Consider the following 27,935-nt stretch of genomic DNA (forward strand, 5'->3'; position numbering starts at 1 on the left):
GGTCTCTGCCTTCTTGGATGCAAATACCAGGAACAAAGTTTAAACAGAAGCGGTATCCAGCTGGCAGAGCTGAGTGCATCTCTGGGGGTTAATGTTAGTGCCAGGAATCGGTGGGGCGTGAGCCTCGAAGCCTGGAAAGCTGCTTGCCTTCCAACTTGGAAATGCGGGCGGGTTGTCTTTTCTGCAAGTTCTCCGTTGTCTGAGCGCTTGGAGCAGAGCCTTCTTCCCTCCCCAGCTGGAGAAGCCAGGCGTTGCTTGGCGGCCACCACCCTGCTGGCTCGCACCCCAAGGGGCCTCCTCTGCTGGCAGAAGGCAAGCCATTTTAATCTCCAGCAACGCCCCAACAAAGCCATACTGCAAGTCACGATGGAATTTGGGGAGGGGCCTGCCTGCAAACTTTCTCATCCCTGGTAGGTTGTGTTGGGGTCCCGAGGACCCTAAATGCTGTTGGATGAGGTCCTAGGCAGCGGCTGGGTTCACACAACACACTAACCTGGGTCAATGAAGCGCACACTGCTGTCTCACACACCCAAACATATCTCCCTTGGTATGATTAATGTGATTCCCACGGCTCTAATACAACCGTTGAGTTTTCTAGAATGCGGTGGCAGAATTCACACAACACGCTTAACCTGCATGTTGAAAATGTTGACTTCGTTTTCTAGGTTCACCGAATACTTGACCCAAAGGGCTAGGCTCGCATCGCATCACCAGCCACCCAAAGTTAAACATTTCCTAAACCTCGTCTGTTGCACGAAGGCAGCTGCTGGTGAAGTGATTGTGTGGACGCCGAGGGCCTGAGCTACAGTCCCCTCCATCTCATTTAGGCCTAGCCCGGCCTGTGGTGCAAACTCAGTTTCTCGCTTAATCTTTGCCCAGCCGGCCTCAGATTCTGCAGGCCGACGAAGCTGGTCGAGCGGTCCCTTGCAACGGGGGCCGGACGGTGGGGGGCAGAGGTGGCGCAACCGGTGCAGCCTGCTCGGGGCTCCCTGGTGCAACACTTGTGAGCCAACCTTGTGAGCCAGGAGCCACCCCTCTCACGGGGGAGGGGGTGCCACACGCGGGCAACCACTGACATTTTGCGTCTCTGAGGGCTTGGGATATTTGGGGGGTGGGCCTGGAGGGCCAGGGCCCAGCTGCAGCCCAAGCGGAGGCTGGAGGAGGAGACGGTCCCCGTGGAAGGCTGAGTCAGGGCCGGGGGAGCTCGGTTGCTGAGCTGAGGGTCCCGTACCTGGGGCAGGGGGGATGGGTCCAAAGGCCCACCTCGCACCGGGGCGTTGGCCGGTCCGGTTCTCCCATCTCCCCTCAAGGCTGCGCTGAGCGGTGGGGGAGGCTCTTCCCAACCACGGAGGGTGGGCAGGGCAGGGCAGGGGCCGCTCTGTGCCTTGGGAGAACGTGAGATCCGTGGACGTGGCAACCAGGGACCGGAGGCCACGGGGAGTGGGCTTTTCCAAACCCCGGGGCTGAGCTCATCCTCTCGGTCGTCCTGCTGGCCGCTTGCTAGCTTTGCCCCGGCGCTGCATTCGCCCCTGGGGGGCAGGAGCGGCCCTCCTGATCGGAAGGCAGGCAGACCCCCCCGCGCGTCCCTCGGATGAACTTGAACCGGGGGGGCTGGGGGCGCCCAGAGGCTGCCATCGGGCCCCGCCCCCCCCGCGCGGCCGCGCCTGCCGCGCCTTCGCCCTCGCCTTCCCGGCCGGGCGCGAGGCGAGGGGGGCGGGCGGGCGGGCGGGGCTGGCCCGGCGAGGGGGCGGCGGCGGCGGCGGCGGCGGCTCGGGCTGCAGAAGGCGCGATGCTGTGGCTGGCGGCGGCGGCGGCGCTGCTGGCGCTCGGGGGGCGCGGGGCACCCGCCGAGACCTTCACCTCCATGCTCAGCATCCGCCGCGCGCTCGGCACCGAGCGGGCGCTACTGCGCCACCTGCGCACCTACCTGGAGGACGAGGGGAAGCGGCTCCGCGACCTCAACAGGTAACGCGCTGGGGGGGGGCAGCGGGAGGGACCCCCCTCCCCTCCCCTCCCCTCCCCTCCCCTCCACTCTCTTGCGCTCTCCCACTTTCCTTCCCTCCCTCCCTCCCCTTTCACCTGCCTGCCTGCCTGCCTACTCTGTCCTTCCTTCCTTCCTTCCTTCCTTCCTTCCTTCCCTTTTTCCCTCCCTCCTTCCTTCCCTCTCTCACTTCCCTTTTGCCTGCCTGCCTGGCTGCTGTCCTTCCCTCCTTCCCTCCTTCCTTCCGTGCAAGAATAACAAGGCTTTCACCACTAACCAAGTGGGTTGCACACTAGCTGCAGAGGAAAAGGCGCAACTCAAGTGAGCAAGCACATGGCCAGCTGCACAGGCACAGCGGCACCCTTTACTTCCACATCTTTTTTCCCAGTGATTCTGTCGGATCAAGGTCGCAGACATGCCCATCGCCTTTTTCGGGGGTGATATATGTAGTAGGCTGCCTTCGCCTTCTTCCGGAATGTTTCTGCACCTTCCCTCTCTAGCCTGCAGCCCTGGGATCTCCTGGTGGTCCCCCATCCAAACACTAACTAGGTCGGACCCTGCTTAGCTCTCAGGCCCAGACGGGGTCAAAGCGTCTTTTGTCTACCTTGCGTTAAATGTTAGATTCCAAAACAAGGATGCCGCTTGCCTTCAGTTAGGTGCCCCCCTAAAGTAATTTCATCTTGCTTTGATTTCTTCTGCCAAGTTCTCTTCTGCCGGCCAAATGCCCCAGTTCCAAGCGGTGAAAAGGGCTCTCTCGGCTCCCGGTGATTATCGCAAATCACAGCTCTGGGCCCGGGAAAGCGGCGGGGAGGAGGCGGCACCAGACGCCTTTCGACCTGGAAAATCTGAGACTTCAGTAGTGCAGAAATGGAAAGCCGTGTTTTACTGTTTGTTGAACCAAAATCCAGTTATTACAGAAGCCTAGTATGATGGATCAGTGACCCCTCCCATCATATTTAACTTCTTCCTAACCGGAAGAGACAACTTGGTCTTCTCGTATGGGGCCTGGAATTCCAAAACAACCAGAACAAAAGACATAATTGGGATCCGGGTGCGAATGAGACTGATTTTAAATATAGATTCAATATTATAGTCTTCCAAGCTGTTTATTCCATGTTCCCCATCTGGTCCATGGCTTTGGGGTTTCCTGTAGGCTCCCATCCCAGGTCCGACCACTTTGCTTTTTGCAATCAGCCCAGAACTGGTTGACCCTTGAAGTAGTTGTGGTGCTATTAAAGCGTGGCGAGATGTTCTAAGTTGCAGAGAGATTTTGTAGCACTCTGCATGCAACGAAAGTCCCCTTCTGCTCCGCTTCTCTTGCTGCTGATCGAGGACAACCAGCTTTTAGGTGAGTTTTGCAGGAAAGGCCCCTCCCGTCTCCCGCACGGGTGAAATGCCTTCCTCTGGGCTGATGCAGGCGGCAAATGCGTCCTGGCGTTTCCCTGATTGCTTTTACGCCCAGCGTTTTCTAGCCATCTGCTTTTGCATTCCAAGGAAATATTTTCCCTGAGGGGTCTGGAGGAGACCGGCCTGTTTCCACGCTTTCCTGGAGAAAGCTGATCAGACGGTAGGGGACACAGGCTGGGTCATGTTCTGTTTAGACTACTGCACTGCTCCGTTGGTAGGGCGACCCTTGGAGAGTGTCCAGAAATGGCCACTGCCGAAGGTGTTTCTCGGGGTGCACTGTATAGGTTTGATTGCACTAGTCACGTGTCCGTTGCACAATTCAAGGGCCTAGTCCTTAAACTCTAGAGCAGTGTTTTTCAACCTTGGGAACTTTAAGATGGGTGGACTTCAACTCCCAGAATTCCCCAGCCAGCCATGCTGGCTGGGGAATTCTGGGAGTTGAAGTCCACCCATCTTAAAGTTCCCAAGGTTGAAAAACACTGCTCTATACCAAGGACAAGTGACATGTAACTCTCCTGATGATGGACTTCAACTCCCATCATCCACAGCATCACATATTCTAGCTAGGTCTAATGGGAAGTCAGGCTGACTTTTCTCTAGCTATTTAGCACACAGGGCACAGTTGTAACCCCACATCCCTCTTTGCCCCCCCAATCAACACGGCCAAACTTGGCACCCAATTTTTTTTTTCTGCAACGAAAAGGGAGGTTGGAAGAGCCGTCATAATAACAGCAACAACCTCTCTTTATTTTGTACAGTTCAAGGCAGCGTACCTAATGCTCCTGCCTCCTGTTTTCCCCACAACAACAGTCCTGTGAGGTGGGCTGGGCTGAGCAACTGGCCCAGAGTCACTCAGCCAAGTGACAATTAAAAAAAAGAAACATGCCAGCTGATTTTCTAGCCCTCACCCCCCCCAGATAAATACATGGGGGTCTCCTTTTACTCCCACAACAACCCTGTAGAGTAGGCTGGGCTGATAGAGAGGGAGGGAGGGAGGGAGAGAAGAAGAAGAGAATGACAGGCTGAAGGGCACCCGGTGAGTTTTCCTGGGATATGGGGGGCTTGAATGCCTGGGGGTCCAAGCATGGGCTTGCAATATGTAAGAAACTGCCGTGCTCTGCTCCCAACAAAAGCAACTCCCCTTGAAACCAATGTAGGTTCAAAGAAAAGTTCATTTAGTTCTAGAGCACTGCTGAAACTAAAAGCCCGCGTGTGCCAAACTCGACTTTACCCCCTCTCCCATTTCACCTGCCCCCTCCTATCTCATGCCTTCTTGCACGTGCCCCTGGGTCTCTCCTGGTCTCACGCTGGTACGGCCTTGGGCATTCCTGAGAAACAGACAACAGTCCCTCTGCGCCTAATGGCTCACCTTCTAGCCCCCCCCCTTTCTTGTAACGGCAGAAACGAAGCAAGCAAACGAGCAGGCTGGTTAATTGCTTGCGAGGCTTCTGACAAAGGGTCAGAGGTCAACCCGGGTATGTTGACACCATCATACCAACTCCACAACTGGCATCCTGTACTTTCAAGCACTATGTCACGCCGTTGGCACCTCTGCAGCCTTTGACTCCTGCATAAAGCAAGACGATCAAAGGTTGGCAAAGGATGGGCCAGCCCCACCAGGTCGACCAGACCAGGAAATCACCTCCGCAAGAAGTCTAAACCGACTTTTATTGAGATGGGCTGCAACAGCAGAACCTTGCAAGGCGGATGGTGCTGGATCTCCTCCCCTTCTTATGTTGTTCAGTCGTTAAGTCGTGTCCGACTCTTCATGACCCCATGAACCATATTGCGCCAGGCCTTCCTGTCCTTCCCTGCCTCCCTGAGTTTGCTCAGTTTCGTGCTCATTGCTTCAGTGATGCTCTCTAACCATCTCATCCTCTGCCGTCCTCTTCTCCTTTTGCCTTCCATCTTTCCCAGCATCAGAGTCTTCTCCAAAGACTCCTCTCTTCGCATTAGGTGACCAAAGTATCTGAGCTTGAGCTTCATTATCGATCCTTCCAATGAGCAGTCAGGGTTGATTTCCTTTAAGATTGACTGGTTTGACCTCCTAGCAGTCCAGGGGACTCTCAAGAGTCTTCTCCAGCACCACAGTTCAAAGGCATCAATTCTTTGGCGCTCACCCCTTCTTATACTCCTGTGAATTAGGGAGGTGTCTTTCTCAGCCACTTCCAAATGTTATCTGGACGTTCTGGACTTAAAATTGCTTTCGCCCCCTCTGCCAGGGACATCTTCCTGACTCTCTTGTAAACTCTGCCAAGGGGGAGTGCCCCGGGCCTTCCTTTCCCAGACGTTATTTGCCCCTTCCAGATTCCACCAGAAGATCCAGGCCTTACATCAAGGGGCGAGTGGCACCATGGCTAATCCCTTGTTGGCGTATGCCCTGATCAAGAGATTGCAGTCGGACTGGAGGAACGTCGTTTACAGCATGGAAGGCGGCGAGAACATTCAAGGTGCAGCTTCCTTGCAACGGTTTCATTGCAGGAGAGAGAATGTTAATTTAAGTGGTGGGTGGTCCGAAAGAGCAGCTGGGAGCCCCCATGGTGGAAAGGAGACAGTCAGCATTACCCTCCAAATGCTTAAAGAAGAATTTGCTTAATCCTTTTTAACACTCTCTAAAACAGTGTTTCTCAACCTTGGCCACTTTAAGATGGGTGGACTTCAACTCCCAGAATTCCCCAGCCAGCAAGGCTGGCTGGGGAATTCTGGGAGTTGAAGTCCACCCATCTTAAAGTGGCCAAGGTTGAGAAACACTGATCTAAGACAGTGCCCATTCTCACCCCATCTTTCAGGAGCAAAGTTCAGTTCTGCACAGCGTAAGGAAAAATCTTCCTTTTTTAGGCCTGACCCCTCATTATTCAGTTTGACTGGGTTTCGGAGGGTGGGTGGGGGGTCTCCCTACTCCTTTGCCTCCCATCAGACCTTCTGAGCTCAGGGGTAAGTCCTACAGAGGGATCGGGGGTCAAAAAGATCAACACGGCACTCAGAATCATGCGCCTTTTTTTAGGTGCATCAGAGTGTAGTTAGGCATATCTGCGTCAAGATAGTAAAGGGAGCTCTTTTATAGATATATACACACACACAGGGACATCCTTGCAAGTTTAGCAACAGGAAAGAATGTAGAGCTGGAGGAAAAAATATACATGGCAATTACAGAAAGATGCCAGATGGTTTTTTTCCAATGCACTTCAACACTGGCTTTGTTTCAGGAGGGTTAATTTTGTAGGAATATCCCACTGGAAGGAGGCTGAGTCTAAAGTTCCACAAAATCAGGAGTCCCATTTCCCTCCTACGTGCTCCTTCTCCTGTAGCTCCGTGGCAATTTACCCGCTGTATTTTTTTAAAAAAGGATGCATATATAATTATTAAGTGAAGCACATTTTCTTTCCTGTTTTTTTTTTGCAAAAGCCTATTAGCTTTAAAATAGTTGAAGAACCTTTTTTGGGAGTGGCAAAGGGCGTTCATGACTTCACAGGTCCTAGCCATTCAGAATAAGCCCACCATCCCTTTTCCTTGCCCTTGGTCCCAGAGACAAACTTTGACCCCAAAAAGAAGTGTGAGTAACCCCAACGGGTCAGCCCTACGAGGCAGAGCAGGTTAGGAAGCCAAGGCCACATAGGTCAGGACTACTTTTATTGTAAAGTTATAGTAATCGAATCTGGCAAGTCTGAATGTGCTTCCCCCTCCCTCAGTTTATCTTCCTGTGAACTAGGCTTGTTTGAGGCACTTTCTCAAGTTACTTTCTTGACCCAGGTTCAGGAGCCTTTGGCTCTTCCTTCTGTCCTTCAAGGCCATTCTCTCTTCCCTCTTCACAGTGCTCAGGTGATATATTTCATGCACTGAATTCACACCTTGCGCTAACATATGGCTTATTTTAATCATGAGTTGAATAAACCACAGTGGAAGAGTGATGTATTATCCTCCAATTGGGTGCCCTCCAGAAGTTTAGGCGTCAACTCCCAGAATTCCCTAACTGCTCATGACCATTGCTGAGAATTCTGGGAGTTGAAGTCTCTATACTTTGGAAGTTGCCGAGACTGGGAAAAACTACCTGGTTTCTGACCAGTTAGAGAAGTGGCTTATGAGTCTTGAAAAAGAAGGGGTTCCATCAGCTTTCTAGCAAAGATCACTGATGCTGTTGTCCCAACCCAATTGACTTTTCAGCCCTGAAGATAAACTATCATCGATTAGAGGAGAATCTACCACTCTTTGAGGACCTTGAAGGAGCAGCACGAGCACTAATGCGACTTCAGGATGTCTACGCTCTGAGCGTCAAAGACTTGGCCAAAGGAAGATTCCGGAGGACAAGCAGTGGCCATCCTGACATCTACCATCCCAGGCAGGACTTTTCCTTGTCTGCTGATGACTGCTTCCACATTGGTAAGGTGAGTGGCTGAAGCCAAGATAGCCAACAGACGATTCCTCAGGCAAGGACCCCAGAGAGTTCCCCTGGCCCCAAAGGGTGTGATCTAGCTGTTGGCTGGTTGGCTTGAGGGTCTAGTTTTGCTAAGTTGCTTGTGGGTTGTAGGGTCTGGGGGTGAGGTCAAAAAAGGCAAGATGGCAACAGCTGCAACACGATCAAAGCTCATCCCTTTGGGGTGCCCAGGAACCAATCAGTAGCGTTACATACCTGCCATGGTGATGTCATGTGCCACATGGTCAGTAAACCTATGGCCAGGAGTTGTGAGATGACGTGGTATACAGGATCTCACAAATTCTATAAACACCTATAATCTCAGCAAAAGAGTGTCCTGAACTCCAAATCCAAAAAAAGTCAAGATGGGGCCACAACCAAGAGTCATCATCTTGATTTTTTGTTACCTCCCTCTATGGATACCCTTGGGGGAAAACACCTAAATTTGATTTAATCTACTTTTAATTATAGTGAATTTGATTGATTGATTGACTGATGTTGACTCTTAGCAACTACATAGGTAGACCTTCTCCAGGATGATCTGTCCCCAGCCTGGTCCTTCAGGTCTTCCAACAGTACACCCATTACCACTGTTATTGAGACCATCCATCTTGCTGTAATTAATTAGACTAATTAATTAATTATAATTGCCTCCTCCCATATCCTTAACAATTACAGTCTGGTGTCAATTTCTGGAGAACTTCTGAGGCCCAACCCAAGGATTTTGCAGAGGCTGTCTGGGCCTGTGTGGGTCCTCCAAAATGGCATTGTTTATTCAAGGAGGCCTGGATGCACCTGCCCCATGAGAACTCATGGGAGAAGCTCAGAGAAAGATGGTCCTGCAGGTAATCTGGCCCCAGGCCGTGCAGGGCTCTAGGATGTCCAACCGTGAAGGAGGACCAATTTTATTCCAAGATAACCCAATTGTTTGGGGTAGCAGTGACATAAGTCCAGGAGTGACCACTCTATTCTCCTGTTGCAACAACCCATGTGGGTTTTGCCTGCAATCTTATGTGCTCCAGTTTCTTACAGGTTGCTTACGATATGGGAGATTACTACCACTCCATCTTGTGGATGGAAGAAGCTGTCAGCCTCTTCCGGATCTCCTACGGGAACTGGAACACGGAAGATGAGGGAAGCCTTGAAGATGCCCTGGATCATTTAGCATTTTCCTATTTCATGGTAAGCCAAGAAGTGCAACTTCCAGCATCTCCAGTGGGTTTTGGTTATTCCAGAGGGTGGGTCCTTCCTTCCTTCCTTCCTTCCTTCCTTCCTTCCTTCCTTCCTTCCTTCCTTCCTTCCTTCCTTCCTTCCTTCCTTCCTTCCTTCCGTGTGGTGGTGTGTAACAAATTCAGCCACACAAACCACAGCTATATTGGGACCGGGTAACATCCTGGCCCAGTGCCTGGGGAAACAGCCAGGTCTTCATAGACCTCTGGAGGCCAGGAGGTCGGGGAGATCTTGGGAGGAGCTTGTTCTTCTGGATCTTAGTGGGGAGGCCGTTCCAAAGGACAGGCACCTCAACAGAGAAGGCACAACTCGATGGTCCCTCAAGATGACTTGGTTCGTTAGGGGGGAACTGGAGCACACCCGCCCTGTTGGGTCTGGTGGGACAGGTAGAGACCCTTGGCAGTCCCTCAGGGATTGCAACTTTAAGATGGGTGGACTTCAACTCCCAGAATTCCCAGTCCCTCAGGTAATGTGGCCCCATGCCATGCAGACGTTCAAGATGATAACCAGTACCTTAAATGGCACCCAAAAGCATATTGGAAGTCAATGCAGCGGTGTAACCCAGGGAAACCTTGGTGTACCCAAAACGGTGCATGGCTCCATTCTGGACCAGTCGAAGCTTCTGAGCGTTTTTCCAGGGCAGTCCCTTGTAGAGCGCCTTATAGCAATCTCATCAAGGGATGAGCCTCTGGCTCCAGGAAAAGGTGCAACTGGTACAGGACATGGATTTGTGCAAAAAACGCCCTAGGTATCACTCCTACCTGCTCTTCAAGCAGGAGCCAAGAGTCCAGGAAGACCCCCAAATTGCACACTGACTGTCTGGGGGAGCACTACCATGTCTAGAGTTAAAAATGAAGCATCCCCAGATCCAGGAGGCCTCAAACCCAAAGCCACCCAGTCTTGCTAGGGTCAAGTTGCACCCGGTTCTCCTCCATCCAGGCAGTGGGCAAGGACCTGGCTGCAAAACCTCCATTTAATGGACTGTTGGGGAGAAGGAGTGTCCATTAAATCTGAATTTGCATTTGGGGGGTTGCTTTGACATTTAATCTCAGGTTGTCTTCATTTCTATGAAATGTTAACTCTACTTCTTTTCTCTCTTCCCCATCCCCCTACCTTCCAAAATCTTATTTTTGCAAGGCAGGAAACATTTCTCACGCCTTAAGGCTGTCCCAGGAATTTCTTCACTACGGTATGTGCTTCTCGAAAAGAAATACCCAGATTCATCTGGTCTGTCTGCAGAATGTTACGAACGCCACACTTTCTGTGTTAGTGTTCCTCATACATTCCATCACATCTTAGCTGCCAAAGAAATACTGTATTTACCCGAAAAGGAGGTGACCCTGAATTTAGATTCCAAAATTCCGAAATACCTTAAAGATTAGAGAGAAGAAACTCAGCTCCTTCCATTCCTGTATTCTCAGCAAATAGGACAGAGTTTTAAAAGTGAATTAGCTAGGAAAAAATACAGTATAGCCTTCCTTTTGGGTAAAATATGGTTATTTGCACCTGAATCCTAAACTTTAGGGAATTAAGAATGAGAAGAACATATTCAGCATCACACTTTTGTTCTAAATTTGCTAATCAGGAAGCAGTGCAGTTTCCCAAAAATAGCTTACTCACGACTAATGTAGAATTAAATAATCTCAAATTGCTTAACTTAGAATGGTCTGTATGGGATTAATATACCATCAGAAAAAGCTTGGAAGGAGGCATTTAAAGCGCTCCTTAATTTTTTTTTCCCAGTTGGTAAGTGGTGTCCTGCACCATCGTTAGTTTCAGACGCTGAGTCAAACTGCAGTCAGAGGGTCAGGAAGAGCAAAAACATTTTTCTAGCCAGCTGGCAATTCATCCCTTTGCTCAAGAAAAAGGACTACAAACATGCAGCCGTGCACCAGGGTTTTTCAAACTGTGTTCTGCAGAACTTGATGGGGTCCTGCGAGAGATTAAGGGCAAGAAGAACAAATCCACTCCGACGCAACTGGAGCATCTGTAGCAGTTTTCAGGAGCGTCTGTAGGAGATGGTCAAAAAAGTGAAGAGGGCAGTCACAGCGGCGTGATTGAAGCTGTGCCGGTTTTTTATTTGTGCAAGTTCGATCACATCGTGGCATCCACCATTCTGACTTTTTTGACCACACGCTGCAGTCCCCCTTGGTGTTTTTCTCAAGAAAAAACAACCACCCCATTCACTGAACATTGGTTTGTTTGGCTAAAACCTTAACCTCCCTAGTAATTGGGAAATTCATCATTTTAATGTTTCTACATTGGAAATATTGCTTCTGCATTTACAATAAACTCTTTACTTTTTCTACTTACAAGAAGTGGAGGAACTTTCTGGGACAGAAATTGGAGTAGCCCTTTTCATGAAAATCAAATGACTATCAATTTGCAGAAATAAATTACAACAAGCATAAGTTTCGCCTTCTTGCCAGTTTTCTGGGGGTAGATTTTTGCCTCTTGATTAATGTTCCCATTTTTTTAAATTAAGAAGTTCCAAAGCCTGAAAATTCTGAAACCCCCAGCCCTATAATGTAATATACGAATTGCTGTACAATATCTGGGCTGCAACAGTTGAGAGGACCACCAGATGGCAGCGAAGGGACAAGTGAACCTCTTAAATATTTGCTGCCAACTAGTGCTCCCCTCGATTTTTGCACCTCAAATATGATAACGCCTGTTATTAGTCACACTTCATTATTATTCTTTGGGTTTGGATGAAGGTTACCAACTTTCATTTTACCTGCTCTGTTCCTGTGCTGTCAATAACACCTTGATGCGCAGCTCAAGATGTCCTGGCTATGGGTCCTGGGGAAAAGCGGGGGCTTCGTCAATTTCAATGTGCCAGAGCACTATTAAAGGCAAAGGACAAGGAGAAAAAGAAAGAAAAATCTTCTGTCCGGGTTTGGAGGATGGTTGGGACAGATTCTTCTCTTCACCAGATCCAGGCAATGAGCGGATGGCGAGGAATGTCCTGAAGTATGAGAAGCTTCTGAGGACGAATCAGGAGGAAGGCAAAGAAAGGGTGACTTTGCAGAGACCCAATGTGACCCACCTGGAGACTCGAGATGCTTATGAGAAGCTGTGCCAGAGGCTGGGGTCTCAGGTGGGTGAGACATGGGGGCCTTACCTATGGGAGATGGTTTTCGGATGGTCCTTGGTGCTCTCTGAGCTGGGTGGTTGCTTGCAGACGTTTCATGACCCAACTAGGGAACATCATCAGTGGGAGGGGAGTGTGGGGTTTTCTGCATCTTTATACACAGTGTGGGTGGGGTGTGGTTTCCTTCTTGGTGGTTCCTTGATTAGAATAATGTTTTCCACCTGATGGTTTGTCTGGCGCTGATCCCTGCTTATCTGACTGTTGGCCGCTGGAGGGGACGTTTTTGTTTCCTTCTTAGCTTTTTCATTGTCTCTTTTGAATGGTGTGTACATGTGGCTTATTAAATTCTGCAAGCCGACCACCAAGCTCAGAGAGCACCAAGGATTCCACGGTTCAACCCTGAGCTACAGAGATCCTTTTCTGTTGGAAGAAGCATTTACCGCAGGACCACAAAATGATGTGTTCCTGGGCGTAAGCACCTCTGAGCGTAGTGAGACCTACTGTGTTTATTTTACTTACTTATGGATGTCTCTACGTACCAGATCTATAACGTGCCTTTTCCCGGGAACACCATGGGAATCTCCTTTCACTTTATCCCTACAATCACAATCCTGTAAGGTAGGCTGCGCTAAAGGGGCACAATCCTGTAAGGTAGGCTGCGCTAAATCCAAACCTTCCTTGGCAGAGAGTGGGACTTGAACGTGGGTCTCCCCAATCCAAGACTTTCACCACTCTGACTTCCTTAGAGTTAGATTCTGTTGAATCCCAATTCATTTCTAGCACTGTCTCTAGTCCTCATGAATCTCCCAACAGCTCCTATTGGCTTGCAAAGGAAAATTAACTGTGAAATAGTCTCTGAGCAGCTGGGAGGGGATTTTTAGCAGTAGAAGGCAAAGAGCAAACCCCCTCTCCCCAAACCAAGCTGCATGAGTGGTGTAGCTCTCAGAGACCCCAAATGTTACCTGTGGCCCAAGGACAGTCTCTAAATAAATAATCCAGGGGGTTTATAAAAGTCAAGCTGGCGGCTGCAACCGCACGCATGAAGCCCTGCCTGTTTTTTACATGTCGTAAAAAACAGGCGGGGCTTTGTTCATGTAGTCACAGCCACTAGCTTGACTCTTTTGACCCCAACCCCCTGAGGATCCCCCTGGAATCCCCCTCCCCACCAAAGTCCCTCTTTGAGAGAAGCCACCACGGCTACCGATCAGAGGTTTACTGCTCCTAAGGAAAAAAAATTCATCAAGGGAAGCTTGGTTCTCCGCAAGATGAATGGCAGAAGAGATGGAAGTCTTAGAGATCACCTAGCCCAACCCCTTCGGCCCACTCTGCCCCTTTCTCAAGCCGTCGTATTTTTCCCCCCTTGCTGGTAGCCCTCTGCCGAAGTATTTGGGCCCAGCCCAGCGCCCTTGGGTTGTGGCTTTGCAAAACGTTGCCCTGTCCTCCTTTCAGCCAGCCCCTGATCGCCTCTCCTGCTCCTACGAGACCAACCGGAGCCCTTTGCTGATCCTGCAGCCCCTGAAAAAGGAAGCCTTGCACGACCACCCTGAGCTGGCCCTGTACCATGACTTCGTCAGCCCCTCGGAGGCGGAGAAAATCAAGGCGCTCGCGGCTCCAGGGGTAAGTGGAGGCGGCGGGCTGGTGCCACGGCGGCGCTTGTCCTCTTCCGCAATTCTCCTGCTGACAAGGGAGTCCAGCTTGAGGTCAGCAGGTGGGTTGGGCCCGAGAGAGGCAGGGACTAAACACATCAGTCCAGGGATTTATGCAGCCCTCAGTGGCCCTCTGCTCTTGCCGTCATGCCCACTGAGAAATGGCTGGCGCTGCCGGGCTGAATGGGCTGGGTCAGCAGCACCCACAGCCAGCGCATGTATTGGGGGCCTTCCCAGGAGATCCATGGGGAGGCGCCAGGTTTCAAGGGGTGGTGCAGTTGAAGCCCCGCCCCTGTTGCCAGGTTGACTTTCTGGACACACACCTGCCCCCATGGATGACCGTCCACCTTACGGTTGAGAAACGTTGCAATAGAGGACGGCTGAATTGCAGAGTGTCCCACAAAGGGGGAAATATGGTGTGTTTCCTCTTGTTCTAATTCAGGTGAGCCACCGAATGCCAGTTCTTCTAGAGGGCCCTCATTTCTTGTGCCAGGAACAGTTAGAATTATTTTAAGTTAATTGGCTGATATTCTCCATGAAATTGGCATAAAGATTATTTCAAGTTTGATTCCTGGTGGCTTCATGGAGAGCCCCACACCGATTTCCCAGCAGAAATTCACAAGTGCTTTGCTGCTGCTGGTTTTTATTATCGGGGGGGGAGAGGTTGGACATCCCAGTCCCACCTATAACTCTAGGTTTTCCTTGTGGCGTCCTATCCAGGCACAAACCAGGCCAAACCTTGGTTAGCTAGATGAGAGCAGTGTCACCAAGTCAGTTATGGATTTGCAGAGAGAATGCACTGAATTTAGCCAATGTGATTCTTTGCATTTTAGCTCAGGGCAGACCTCAACACTCAAGTTCAAAACTTCAACATATCCACAAATTTTCCTTTTCTGGCTGGCACTAGTTGGCACCTACTCTACCTTTTTTCTGGGTTGAGATATAGCCATCTCCTAGGTTCCAAATTTGCCTGCCTGCCTGCCTGCCTGCCTGCCTTCCCCATCTCTCCTTCCTGTTTCCATTTCTCCTTCCTTTTCCTTCCTTCTTTCCTTCTTTCCTTCTTTCCTCCCATTTCCATCTCTGCTTCCTGTTTCCATTTCTCCTTCCTTTTCCTCCCTCCCTCCCTCCCATTTCCATTTCTCCTTCCTGTTTCCATTTCTCCTTCCTTTTCCTTCCTTCCTTCCTTCCTTCCTTCCTTCCTTCCTTCCTTCCTTCCTTCCTTCCTTCCGTCCTTCCTTCCTTCCTTCCCTCCCTCCCTCCCTCCCATCCATTTCTATCTCTCCTTCCTGTTTCCATTTCTCCTTCCTTTTCCTTCCTCCCTCCCTCCCTCCCATTTCCATCTCTCCTTCCTGTTTCCATTTCTCCTTCCTTTTCCTTCCTTCCTTCCTTCCTTCCTTCCTTCCTTCCTTCCTTCCTTCCTTCCATTTCCATCTCTCCTTCCTGTTTCCATTTCTCCTTCCTTTTCCTTCCTTCCTTCCTTCCTTCCTTCCTTCCTTCCTTCCTTCCTTCCTTCCTTCCTCCCTCCCTCCCTCCCTCCCTCCCATTTCCATCTCTCCTTCCTGTTTCCATTTCTCCTTCCTTCCTTCCTTCCTTCCTTCCTTCCTTCCTTCCTTCCTTCCTTCCTTCCTTCCATTTCCATCTCTCCTTCCTGTTTCCATTTCTCCTTCCTTTTCCTCCCTCCCTCCCTCCCTCTCTCCCTCCCACCCCTCTTTCTCTGTTTTCCTCCAGTTGCAGAGATCCGTGGTGGCTTCGGGAGAAAAACAGGAGCAGGCCGACTATAGGATAAGTAAGAGGTAAGTTCTTTGCTGCAGGATCATGATAGATCTTATCGCACCAGGAATAAGATCAAACACTCCTGGCTTTGTAAAGTGGCTTTTGGCTCAGAGAGACCAGCGCTGGTCCTGACGTGGATTGATTGGGAAAAGTGAAAGCTTTTAAAAACTTTTCAACTCTGCTTTAAGAAAGGATTCAAAGCTGAGTGGGCAGAGCACGCATGCCTGGAACTCACCGATGCAAGCAGAAATTCAATTTGCTTCATGCAATTTATATCCTTAGACCAGCACAGAAGAAAAAGTCTGTTTGATGTGCAAGAAGGCATCAGATGAGCTCAGCTCAAGGGAATCCTTACCTTTACCTTATATCAGTGTTTCTCAACCTTGGCCACTTTAAGATGCGTGGACTTCAACTCCCAGAATTCCCCAGCCAGCATGCTGGCTGAGGAATTCTGGGAATTGAAGTCCACGCATCTTAAAGTGGCCAAGGTTGAGAAACCCTGAACTACAGAATGCTGCTACTCCAAAGAGCAGGCATGTTTGAAAGCAGGGAATTCACCTATCTGCCCCAGAGTGAACGGTTCACATGTAGGGGTAACCTCCCTTGAATGAAACCGACCACCTAGATTGGGCATCTTTGGCAAAGATGCTGGTCTTCGTAGCATCTGCCTCTGGTCTGTTTCCTGACTCCACCAAGAAGCCTTTGATTTGTCAGGCTGCATTCACACAACACCCATAACCTGGTTACTGAATTAACCCACCTTACAGGACGGCACAAAGGATTGAACAATAAACCCTAAAACAACAAATCAAGATTAATACCACCCAGCCCTGGCCTGTTGGGCCAGCACAGCCAGTAGGTCTTTAACTAACTCACCTTTTCAGCGTCTTATACAAACACACCTGGCTCTGCCCGTTGACCCTCCAACTCAGCAGCGTCTATAAAATCCAACCAAACTCAACTCTTAGAGCAGTATTTCTCAACCTTGGTTAAGATATATGGACTTCAACTCCCAGAGTTCCACAGTTGGCCAGTCCACCCAGTCTACTTACAGGGTGGTTTTCTTTTCCAAGTTGTTTCTGTGATCTCCTAGTGGTCTCCCATCAGCGTACTAAGCTTTGCGTAGCCTTTCTAGATCAGCCATGGTCCTTTAACCATGCCTTGCAGAACACCCCTAAATTTGACCTACAGCCCAGGGCAGGGATGCAACGTTGAGTGTCTCCAAGAAATGTCTCCCTAGCCTCTGACTGAAGCGAGCGTGTCATGTCCCATTGATCTATGAAAGGCTACGTTGGAGTCAGGACCTCCTTTTAGGATCCAAGAGAGACCTGATTGGCCTCTTCTCCCCTGTTATGTAGTCCGGAATGAGCTGGGACCTACAGAAAGGATGGGCATTTCCAACATCGAAGGTCTCAACCCTGAACTGGCCAGCATAGAGCAAGAGACCCCTCACCTAATGGGGCTCAAGTGACATAAAAACCTTCCTTGAACGTTTGGATCTGTTTCCTTACTAGGGGATTCATGGCACCATCATACCATCACTGTGGAAGTGTAAGAGTAACAAAGATGGCTCCAAGATGTCATAAATCACTCATGAGGAAATGGCTCTGTTGTCCTCTCCTTAGCAGGCCACAATTCTGAAAACGATTCAGAAGCTCAGAAGCTTCTTCTTTTTCCTCCTCCACCTCCTCCTCTTCCTCTCCTCCTCCTCCTCCTCTCCTTCTCCTCCTCCAGTTCTCCTGCCGTCTTTGGAAAGAGCCCAACATAGCTACTCCTGAGTGTTCTCCACCCATTACTTAAATATCTGGCATTTTTCTTCCAGCATCTTCCCTTTGGTGTTTAATCCCCAGAAACGCAGACAGCATGTAAAAAGGGACTGTTGGATTTGTCCATCAGGACTCCCTGGGACATAACTTTCTTTGATGTGCCTTTGAGCAAGCAATTTCTTGGGAGGTGAAAAGTTCATAATCTCTGATTTGCCTTCCACGTCTACTTTGTAAAGCATGGCTGGCTTTTCTTCTCTATAAATCTTTCTCCGGAGGGCAGGATTTTTAACCACTATTAATCATCTCCCCTCCCATGAAAGTCAGTCTCGGCTGAAGGGAAATGACTTCAGATGGGCCAACTCGGGTCTGGAATTCCAGTCCACAGAAAGAGAGAGGAAGATATATAAAGTTGCTATAGTTGCACAGCAGTCCCCCAAAATATTTTTCAAAATGATCTCACTGCTGAATTTTGTAATGCACATAGGAAAAACCGCATTTGCTTCTCCAGCTATGGTGGAAGGGGAAAGAAAAGAGCTGTTAACTCTTGTCTCACCTCCGTTCCTCCGTAGACAACGGATCTAGCTTGGAATGCCAGATCTCAGGTTGGAATTGGTCCAGTCGAAGTATTTAATACTGATTAACAATTTGTTTGGGAATGGACTATTATGGGGGAAATCTGTTATTGGATACTTTCAGATGTTTTTCTGAAAAGCTTCTTCTTCTGCATCCTGGTGACTTCTTTCTCCTTCTCCTTCTCCTTCTCCTTCTCCTTCTCCTTCTCCTTCTCCTTCTCCTTCTCCTTCTCCTTCTCCTTCTCCTTCTCCTTCTCCTTCTCCTTCTCCCTTTGTTCCTCCTCCTCCCTTGGTTCTTCTGCCTTCTTTTGAAAGAAGTTACTGCTGAATGTTCTCCATCCATTTTTTAAAAAATCTGGCATCTCTTTTCCTGAGCATTGTCTTTTGTTGCTTAATCTCCTGAACAGCATGTCAAAAGGGACTGTTGGAGAACTAGGTCAGTGTAGTTCTCCTGGCAGCAATGTAAAAGTGGTTTGCCATTGCCTTCATCCAAGGTGTTCTAATATATAGATTTCGTGGTGGTCTCCCATCCACATCCAATCAAATTTATAGTCATAGGCCAAACATATGTCTAAAGCATCAAACAACCAAACATATAAAACTAAAACATTAAAGGGGAAGACCAACAGCGAAGTGGTGGGACTTGATTACACAGCAATGGATGCACCATTGCAAGACATGAAGAACCAGGTGGGAGACAGATCATCCTGGAGAATGTCTGTCTGTCTTAGAGTGAACACTGACTTGATGGCACATAATCAATTACAGGTAGTTCTCACTTAATGACTGTTTGTTTAACGATGGTTTGAAGTTACGATGGCCTTGGAAAAAGTGCTTTATGACCTGTACTCACACTTATGATCATTGCAAACCATTGCACCCACCTCATGGTCGCATGATAGCGATTTGTGACCTTTTTTACAATGGTCATTAAGTGAATCACATGGTCGTTAAGCGTATTCCAGCAAAGAATGTCCATTGGGGAAGCTAGATTTGCTTAACAACCACGTGATTCACTTAACTATGTGATTCAGTTAACGACCACAGTGATTCACTTAACAAGTGTTGTAAAAATGGTCATAAACTCGGGTCCGGTCATGTGGTGACTCACTTAAGGACCAACCTGCTTAACAACCAATTTTCCGGTCCTTGTTGCATAACAAGGTCCCGGGTGCCCTTGCAATACAACACACAGTATGCCTTAGAGCAGTGTGCCTCAGACTTGTCAACTTTAAGATGTGTGGACTCCAACTCCCAGAATTCCCCAGCCAGCATGGCTGGCTGGGGAATTCTGGGAGTTGGAGTCCACACATCTTAAAGTTACAAGCTTGAGAAATGCTGCCTTAGAGTTATGGATTAAGTAAATCTCTCTGATGGAACCTAGTTTAGGGATAAGTGTTGGACTGAACATATTCCTGCATTTATTTCAGTGCTTGGCTGAAAGACAATGTGGATCCCGTGATCGGGGTGTTGGGTCGACGGGCTGCAGCCTTAACAGGCTTGAATATCCAGCACCCTTATGCAGAATATCTCCAGGTGGTCAACTACGGATTAGGAGGCCACTACGAGCCCCACTTTGACCACGCTACTGTGAGTAACCCTGTTGCAGACCTATTGCAGGTGAAAACAGCTTTCCGTCTTCAAATGCAAAGAAGGCCAGGTTCAGGCTTAATTTATAACCCAAGATCTGCCCCAAGGGAGAGGACAAAAAGGAACGTCACCATGTTGTAAAAAAACAGAAAGATATCAGAAAGGATGCATAAACAATACACACGTGATAAACTCGGGTGCCCCGAATCACAGATCCTGCAGCATCACCGCTTCTCTTCTTCTGATGCAGTCGAGAAAAAGCCCCCTGTATCGGATGAAATCCGGAAATCGAATAGCCACGTTGATGATCTATGTGAGTTTTCAGCCTTTTCCTGTTTCCTTCTTTCTCGGGCATCCGAGGCAGAATTGGGTTTGGGTTAGGTTCGCAAGGGGCTGCTGAAGGCTCTGCGTTCGAGTTCCAGGCAGAGGGGCCTGCCCGCGATCACTTACCGGGGAGAAAATGCCCCCCTCCCCAAATATAGTGGGATGCAATTCTGAGATGTAGGATTGTGCTGTAAGGATGCAGATGTTTCTTCTGTGGAATAGGATTTTTTTGTATTAAGGCGTTGTCTTAAATGGCTGTGTTTAAAGGAGTAACTAAATGCCTCGTTTTATTTTTACTATTTTCACGATCCATGTTTCTTTCCCCTGCTGGCCAAATCCAGACCCTTATTGCACACAGTTCAGGCCCCCAACGTGGGCTGCCATCTAATCTAGGCTTAATAATAATAATAATAATAATAATAATAATAATAATAATAATAATATCAGTCAATTGCAAAAAAGCTGCCTTTTGCAATTGACTGATATTGGCAAAATCACCTTCAGTCCATTTCAAAAGGCAGCTTGACTTGGAACAGCTTCCACCTGCGACGATGCCTTTAACCCCCTCAAATGACATCTGCCTCTCCCAGGTCCTTGGGAAGGACTCGACAGGTGGATAAAAATGCCACATCCAGCCTAAACATCTGGCTGACTGTGCGAACCATCATAATAAATCTACTTATATGGCTGCCTGTCCTGCAGATGTGACTTTGGGCAGCTAACAGCACATTAAAAACTAAGAAGAATATCAACAAAAGATGATGATGATCATGATAACAATAATAATATCAGGAAAGCTGGCTTCCAGCGTCCCTGCTTGCTAAGAATGCCTCTTGGCCCAGATGGCGTGGGCTCCATTGGCATCCTTGGAAGATAAAGTGATTGGTGTGTAGCTCAGTTCCTCATTTTGGGGGCTGTTTCCCACCCAGGAACGAAGGACAAACTTAAGGTGTGTAGGAAACAACATCTTCCCCACTGTCCATTCCAGTAAACAGGTGTTTTGTGACCTGGCCACGCTCACCTCAGTAGCCATTTCATGATGGTGCCTACAAGATGTTCTCCAGATTTCAAATTTATTTATTTTATTTATGTATATATCAAATGTATATAGCCATACACCCGACCCATTTTATATTTACATTCAGAGGTGGTGGATTCACGCGTACATGGAACATGGAACGCAATTCCGGCCCTTAGGACAAAGAGGAGAACGTCCTTATTTTGCAAAATTGCAGCGTATCTGCGAAGAACCGCCTATCTGACGCCGTTGGTAGAAATCTGATCTTCTCGCCAGCCTGCTACAAATCGTTAAATGAATGTAGACGGGCCCAAGGCATCGTTGTGCTGGTGGTGCCAATGGTAGTGACACCATTAGCACAACAACGTCAGGATATGCGTGATGTCATGGTGGTGTCCACCAGAGGTCTACATAAATCAGAGTTCTCCAGAGTGATCAATATCGACCCCCAAGGGTCAATGGGAAAATCCATTGTTGTTGGGGTTACTATTTAAAATAGTGTTTATTAAATTATTTGCATTTACTGTAATAAATGTTTAGGGATCGAGAAACAATCTGAACGTTCATGAAGGGGTTGATGAGCTGAAGAGTTTGGGGACCCCTGGTATAAATGAACTGCCTCCTATAGTTAGTGTTGATTGTATTAACACAGTGTTCCTCGACCTTGTCAGCTTGGAGATGTGTGGACTTCAACTCCCAGAATTCTGGGAGTTGAAGTCCACACATCTCCAAGCTGACAAGGTTGAGGAACACTGTATTAAGATGCAGCCCCCTGTAACAGGGGCCACTAAGGCAAGATTCATCCTTTCTCCTGCCTCTTTTTGCTCAGCTGAGTTCAGTAGAAGCTGGAGGATCCACCGCATTCATTTACGCAAATCTGAGCGTGCCAGTTATTGAGGTGAGCCCTCTTCCAGTCTGCATTTCCTCTCCCAACCGGTTTTCTTCTCGGTGGTCAAATCTGACTTGGTCCTCCGCTTTCTCTCTAGAATAGCTGCAGAAAACAACTTGCAAAAGTTAAACTGGATAATGACGTTACTTAGGGAGCAAACGATGTTATTCTAGCATTCCTAACTGCAGGACAAGGAATACTGGGTTTAAGATCCAGGAAGACACATTCTGACGAAAAGTTAGGAACAATGTCCTAACAGTAAGAAGAGTTGGACCCTGGAACCAGTTTCCCTGGAAGTAATCTCTGAGTAAAGATTTAATATGGATTTCTGCAGTGAGTAGGGGCCTCTTCCAGTTCCGTGGCTGCGTTCTCACAACCATTCATCCTGGTTATCAAACTAACCTGCTTTCTCAAATCACATAATACATTGAAAGACAAGCAAACCACTCAGATTAGCTCACGGAACACGCTAACCTGCAAAAATATTTGTTAATCCCAAGCGATACCCTCACCTGACCTGGTTCAGTGTGTTGTGTGAAGCAGTGGTTTCTCTGAGGCTAGTAGAAATGCTATGTCTTAAATTGCTTTTTTTTTTTTAATGATGTTTTTAATCTTGTTTTTCAGTTAGCCACTAAGAGTCCTGTATTGGGGAAGGGCGGCCCTATAAATTGAATTAATTAATTAATTAAAAGCAATAGAGCATCCATTCGAGAAGCAGGCCACTGAAAACAAGAGGATGTCTGTCTGGGGGGGTGTGGAGTCAAAAAAGTCAAGATGGGAGCCCCAACCATTGGAACCATGCAGTGCATGTAAAAAAAGGAGATTTGTTCTGGTCTTACTCGGTCCTTCTTTTGAATCCTGATGTTCGACTCGTGTCCATTAACTTCTTTGCACAACATTTGTCCCGTTTGTCCTGCATGGAATGGCTGGCAGGTGGTGGCATATATCACCTTAGAGGAGGAGCGTGTGAAGGTGCCTCTAATCTTGTGTGTGAAGTTGTTGGGGCCTGTGATGGTGCTGTTGGCGTGGAAGTGGGGGCAAAGTGGACATCTGGGTCTGCTGCAAGATCAGGTTCCCACGCTGGCATCATTGTCCTGTTGTTTCTTTCTGCTTGAAGATCGCTTCAGGTTGGGTGGGCTTGGGTTGCACGCTCTCCGCAAGTATGGACGTGCCGCCCGGTGCCATTTAACGTTGGTTCCTCCAAAGAGGTGCAACCAGACGCCTCCTGATTCTTGGCTACCATAGACTGACACATCTCCGCAGCATCCTCTGTTGGTTCACCACCTCTTATCTTCTCCCAAAGAGACACCAGGAGACTGAAATGATGGGGAACAGCAGCAATTGAGCCAGGAGAAGGATACAAAATGGGGGACGTCAACGTCATCTCTTGTTTTCTGCTGACTGAGGATGGGTGGAGAGCGTTCAGCTCTGGGGAAAGTCCAAATGTGTAAATCCTAAGAGCCATCCAGGACGTTATGCAAGCTGGAACAAGGTGAAACCTGACCTTTTCCAACCTAGGGGACTTCTGGATGGGTGGACTTCAGCTCCCAGAATTCTTAGCAATGGTGGTGCCGGGTGGGGGATTGTGGGAGCTGTATTCCACACTTCTTGAGGTGTCTCAGGTGGGAGAGGTGCTGTCCTTGTGCCATTGCAACTGGGTACATTTGGTGGGTAATAGTGACCTTATTTGGCAATTCTGCTATTCACCTAGCTATTCAGTGAATCCATTTCCTGGGTTCCCTCAATGCACTGATTTACAGACTAACCTCGTGAGTTCACACGACACCCTGAGGTACCCAAAGTTAGCCAAGCGGCACGTTGTGTGAATTCGGCCATTAGGTCTTCCACCGATGCTCCGCTTCCACCTCATGTGTTGGGTGAATATAGCCATGGATGCTGCCATGCTGGCACGCGAGGGTTTGAATCACCATACCCAGAGCCATACGCACACACCCTCCCAGGCAGAGCTCCCAGCTGAGATTAGATCAAAGCATATGTAGGTTACAAGAAAAAAGCAAAGATTAAGCATCGATTTGCCAACCATCTGGCACCATCTGGGAGCAGCGCAGATGTGCATCGTTATGCCGGGGAAGCAGGGCTATACTTCCAGGCATCATGGGGGAGTCTACAGCTGGGGTCAAAAAAGTCAAGATGGCATGGTCACGGCGGCCACCTTGACTTTTTCGAAACCCCTGCTCACCTTGCATGGCCTAGCCTGGGTTGTGGGGCACTTCCGTGTGGACCCCCCCCTAGCATCTTGCTTTCTGGTCTCTCCTCAAGAACGCTGCGCTCTTCTGGTGGAACCTGCGTAGGAACGGGGAAGGGGACGGAGCCACGCTGCACGCCGGCTGCCCGGTCCTTGCCGGAGACAAGTGGGGTAAGCAGGCGGGTTGCCCCCACGGACCTTTCCCACTGCAGCTGTGGGGAAACCGGTCCCGTTGCCAGCTGTGCTTCAGAAGCCCACGAGGTCAGGCTCCATCCGATGCCGCGCCGAGGAGGCTGGCCCCTGATAACGCCCTGCCAATATTTTGTTTTAATTTACTTATGCCGCAAAGTTTGTACATGGCCTCAGTACTGGCCTGAGTGAAAGGGAGAGAGGTGTGTCCGTCGTGGCAGAAATGTTTATTTGACTGGGTCCGTGTGCAATTTCTTAGGATATATTGATTTCAAAAGATGGTGGAGAAATAGTTGTGGGTGATTTCCAGCTTAGTTTGCACGGAGCATATTCCCAGAATTCCCCATCCAGCACGTGCGGACGTCAGCTCCCAGAATCCTCCAGTCAGCATGTGTGGACTTCAACTCATGCTGGCTGGGGAATTCTGGGAGGTGAAGTCCACACATCTTAGAGTCGCTAAGGCTGAAACACACTGCAGTAGGTGATAGGGAGTCGTTCATGTTTCAATAGTCCTTATATTGATTTATGTGACGATAATTAACTGGATGGAAACTTTGCAAATGGGTGCAATGTGTCCATGCCCCCCCTCCACCTTCTTCATCTTCCTTATCTCTCAACAGTGGCCAACAAGTGGTTCCACGAATACGGGCAGGAGTTCCACAGGCGGTGCAGCACCAACCGGGAGGAATAGCAACCCCAAGGGCTCTGCGGGGCTTCAGAAATAAGAGGCCGCCGTCTTGCAGCAGGGTTGGGGGGGAGTGCAAGGGAAATCTGAACATCTGGCCCCCCGCACAAGCAGCACTGCAGGGACCGCTGGAGGACAGAGGCAAAGTTGAGACGTTTCTTGGCACAAGTTTCGCAGTGATTTATTTAACTCGAGGACTGACAGGTGGGAGAAGCTTGGGGCTGTAAGGGAGGAGACCACAGGTGGGTGTCCCGGTCAACAGAAGCGTCTTTGCTGCAATCGCTCCCTGGAAATGAGTGATGGGAGGAGCTGGCGAGCTGTTTGGATATTATGGGATATGCCCACAAGTTGCTGAAGTGGGAATCGTGTTTTTGCAGAAGGTGAATTCAGCCCACGGAGGAGAAGAGCATCGATCTGGGACACAACAGGAGGTGGCCTGTTGCATCTTGCAGGCTTTTGGTGGTGGTGATGTGGGGCGGGGAGAAGCTCACAGGGTCAAGAGGGGCTGGTTGGCAAACAGACTGGAGGTATAGCCCAGGGGTGAAAAAGAAATACAGGCAGTCCTTGCTTAATGACTGTTCATTTAGCAACTGTCCGAAGTTACAACAGTGCTAAAAAGTGACTTACGACCGTTCCTCGCTGTTACAACTGTTGCAGTGCCCCTATGGTCACATGATCGCCATTTGCGACCTTCCCAGCCAGCTTCCAGCAAGCAAAATCAATGGGGAACTGCATGATTCGCTTAACGACCACCACAAAAAAGGTAGTAAAATCAGGTCTGGTCACTTGACCGCATTGTTTAGCAACCTAAATTCTGGTCCCAATTGTGGTCATTAAGCGAGGACTACCTGTAAAATGTTTGTGGGCCTGGATCTAGGATAGGTTGCCGATTGAGCCAAAATAATACAAACTCCCGATGTAATTGTGGCAGTGTAATCTATTTACAGGAGCGTTCCGCAACCAGTTGTCCTCCAAATGTGCTGGGCTGACAGTTCCCAGAAGCCCACACTGGCTGGGAATTCTGGGGAGTTGTAGTCCAACCCAGTTGGAGCAGACTTGGTTGGGGAAGACTAGTTTCAAAGACCAACTTAATCTTCCCCCTCCACTTTAGGGTCTGATTTTAACTGGGGCAGGCTGGAGAGCCTCGTGCCCCTTCCCAATTTGGTTGGGTGGCACTTCCCCAAGTCAGGGAAAACCCTAAAGGCAGCATTTTGGCACCACATGCCAATGTTGGGTGGGATGTTTTGCTCTGAAATGTGGTGTGTAAATCCTGGCTGTTTGGCTCAGTATATTGCGCCGATGCAGAAAACCAGGTTAATTCTGTACCCAGATTGGTGAGGGTGTTGTGAACGTGCCCACTTCTGATGCCCGACTCCTTTTTTTTCTTTGAAATGTGGGATTTGGCAGCCTGGCTTCTAAATGAACGTCAGCAAGGAAGCATCCAGCGCTGGTGGAAGATTCTTACTTCTCGTTTCTCATTGTTGCGAAACCCTACAATATTTCATTTTTGAAAATGGGTCAAAACAGGCAAGTCTCCTCCAAGTCGATCTTGACCGCTGATGGCTCCACGGATATGGGATTTATGACTGCTTTCATCCGGAACACGTCTGCTTTTTTACTTCCCAATCCAGCCTACGCTCCTGGGGTTTTCTGGTGGTCTCCCATCCCAGGACTAACTGGATCTGAGCCTGGTTAGTTTTGCGGGAGGGTGTGTGTGTGTCAGCCAAAGCCAGCTCGGGACTGACAGACTGAGGGGAGATCAGTGCTGGAAAAACAGATTCCCTGCAACACATCTGTTGAGCAGACCCTGCACAGCCTAATTGCAGAGTGTATGTTCCGTGCCCAGATGTGGTGTTTTTTCCATATTCAATTGGTATCAACTTTTCCTTTTTCAAAGCCAGAGAAATATATTGTTGGTGCCCCGAAATACGCCTCCTGCAGCATGCATGCACAGATACGTACATTATGCAGAGTCGGCAAACCACCTTGGAATTCTTATTTGCTGCTTTGAACGTTTAATTATTCTGTTTTTAACAGACAAGGAAAAGGAAGGAGCTATGCAAAGACTAAGATCCCGTTCTGGGAGGTTTTACCACCAACATACTTTCAAATATATTGCTGTAATCTTCAGAGCGGAGATGGGAGATGGATGGATGGATGGATGGATGGATGGATGGATAGAAAGGGAGAAAGCAGAATCATGATCAGATGGCCTTGGTCAAAATGGGAATGAGCTAGGAATGACAAAGCAAGTTTAAAAGAAATGCTAGAAATGGGTGCTTTTCTCTAGCCTTCTTGTGTGTATCAAGCTCAGTGTTTCTCAACCTTGGTGGCTTGAAGATGTGTGAACTTCAACTTTGCTTTGCTGGCTGGGGAATTCTGGGAGTTGAAGTTCACACATCTTCAAGCCACCAAGGTTGAGAAACACTGATCAAACCTAACCTGGGGGTAGGGAGCATTACTGATTAAAAAAAAAAATTCACTAGATCAGTTCCAAGTCTGCCTGCTCCCTTAGCCTGAGACCTTGCACGTAAGTCGGACTACAACTCTCATCACCCCCAACCAGCTTTTGCACCAGGCTGGGGAGAATAGGCCTTGCCACCCAAGGCACGTGAAAAGTGCCAGGCAAAAACAGCGGCCTTGCACCCGTGTTCCCAGGAAGCCCCAAAGCAGAACATGAAACAGGAGTGGCAACTGTTCCCCCCCCCCAAATCTGCAAGGGCCAGGTTGGGAGGAGGGGGCCAATTCTGATTTGGAAGGACCCCCCCCCCGCCCCATTGTAGAGGGCAATTCACCAAGCAAAGAATGCAACATGGGCTTCATCGGCTAGAGAAGGTAAATCCTTTTGAAAAGGGTGCTTTGGGACTGGGGTGCGTGTTGGGGAGGGGGGGAGACGTTCGGCCGGGGCTCCGAATGACCCGCTTGGAAACAAAACCAGCTTTCTCCAGCTGGCATTGCAGGGGCCTCTGTTTGGGAAGGCGAACCTGGGGACTGAGAAGACGGGCAGATCAGGAAATCAGGATTAATTGGGGAGGAAGCAGCGCGGCCTCTGCACAGCCTCACCCTGCCATTTGCTGGCCGCTCCCTTAATCTTCATAGGACTTGGCTGGGGGGGGAGCTGAAAAGCCCCACAAAGCATATTTTACACACACAG

At 49.0% G+C, this 27,935-nt stretch overlaps 1 protein-coding gene across 3 annotated transcripts; it reads left to right on the forward strand.

Moving 5' to 3' along the window:
* The first annotated feature begins 1,774 nt into the window (after window positions 1–1,774).
* P4HA3 (prolyl 4-hydroxylase subunit alpha 3) lies at window positions 1,775–27,488 on the forward strand. Of its 3 annotated transcripts, XM_088140432.1 has the most exons (13): window positions 1,775–1,965; window positions 5,696–5,838; window positions 7,550–7,770; window positions 8,832–8,981; window positions 10,167–10,218; window positions 11,966–12,129; window positions 13,573–13,740; window positions 15,498–15,562; window positions 19,311–19,470; window positions 19,721–19,783; window positions 21,642–21,710; window positions 23,982–24,078; window positions 24,717–27,488. In XM_088140432.1, exons 1-13 carry the CDS (start codon window positions 1,790–1,792, stop codon window positions 24,785–24,787), a joined length of 1,599 nt encoding a protein of 532 aa, XP_087996558.1. In that variant the 5' UTR covers window positions 1,775–1,789; the 3' UTR covers window positions 24,788–27,488. The 3 variants fall into 3 exon arrangements, 2 of the variants coding, with proteins under 2 accessions (XP_087996558.1, XP_087996559.1); XR_015796060.1 differs by lacking the exons at window positions 23,982–24,078; window positions 24,717–27,488 and adding an exon at window positions 20,940–21,445 and having other exon boundaries at window positions 21,554–21,693; XM_088140433.1 differs by lacking the exons at window positions 21,642–21,710; window positions 23,982–24,078; window positions 24,717–27,488 and adding an exon at window positions 20,940–21,473.
* Window positions 27,489–27,935: the final 447 nt, after the last annotated feature.

This window comes from Python bivittatus, unplaced genomic scaffold (genome assembly GCF_059951505.1).
Source record: "Python bivittatus isolate LINGU-HERP-01145 unplaced genomic scaffold, Pbiv_v1 ctg000340_np1212, whole genome shotgun sequence".
Taxonomy (NCBI): domain Eukaryota; kingdom Metazoa; phylum Chordata; class Lepidosauria; order Squamata; family Pythonidae; genus Python; species Python bivittatus.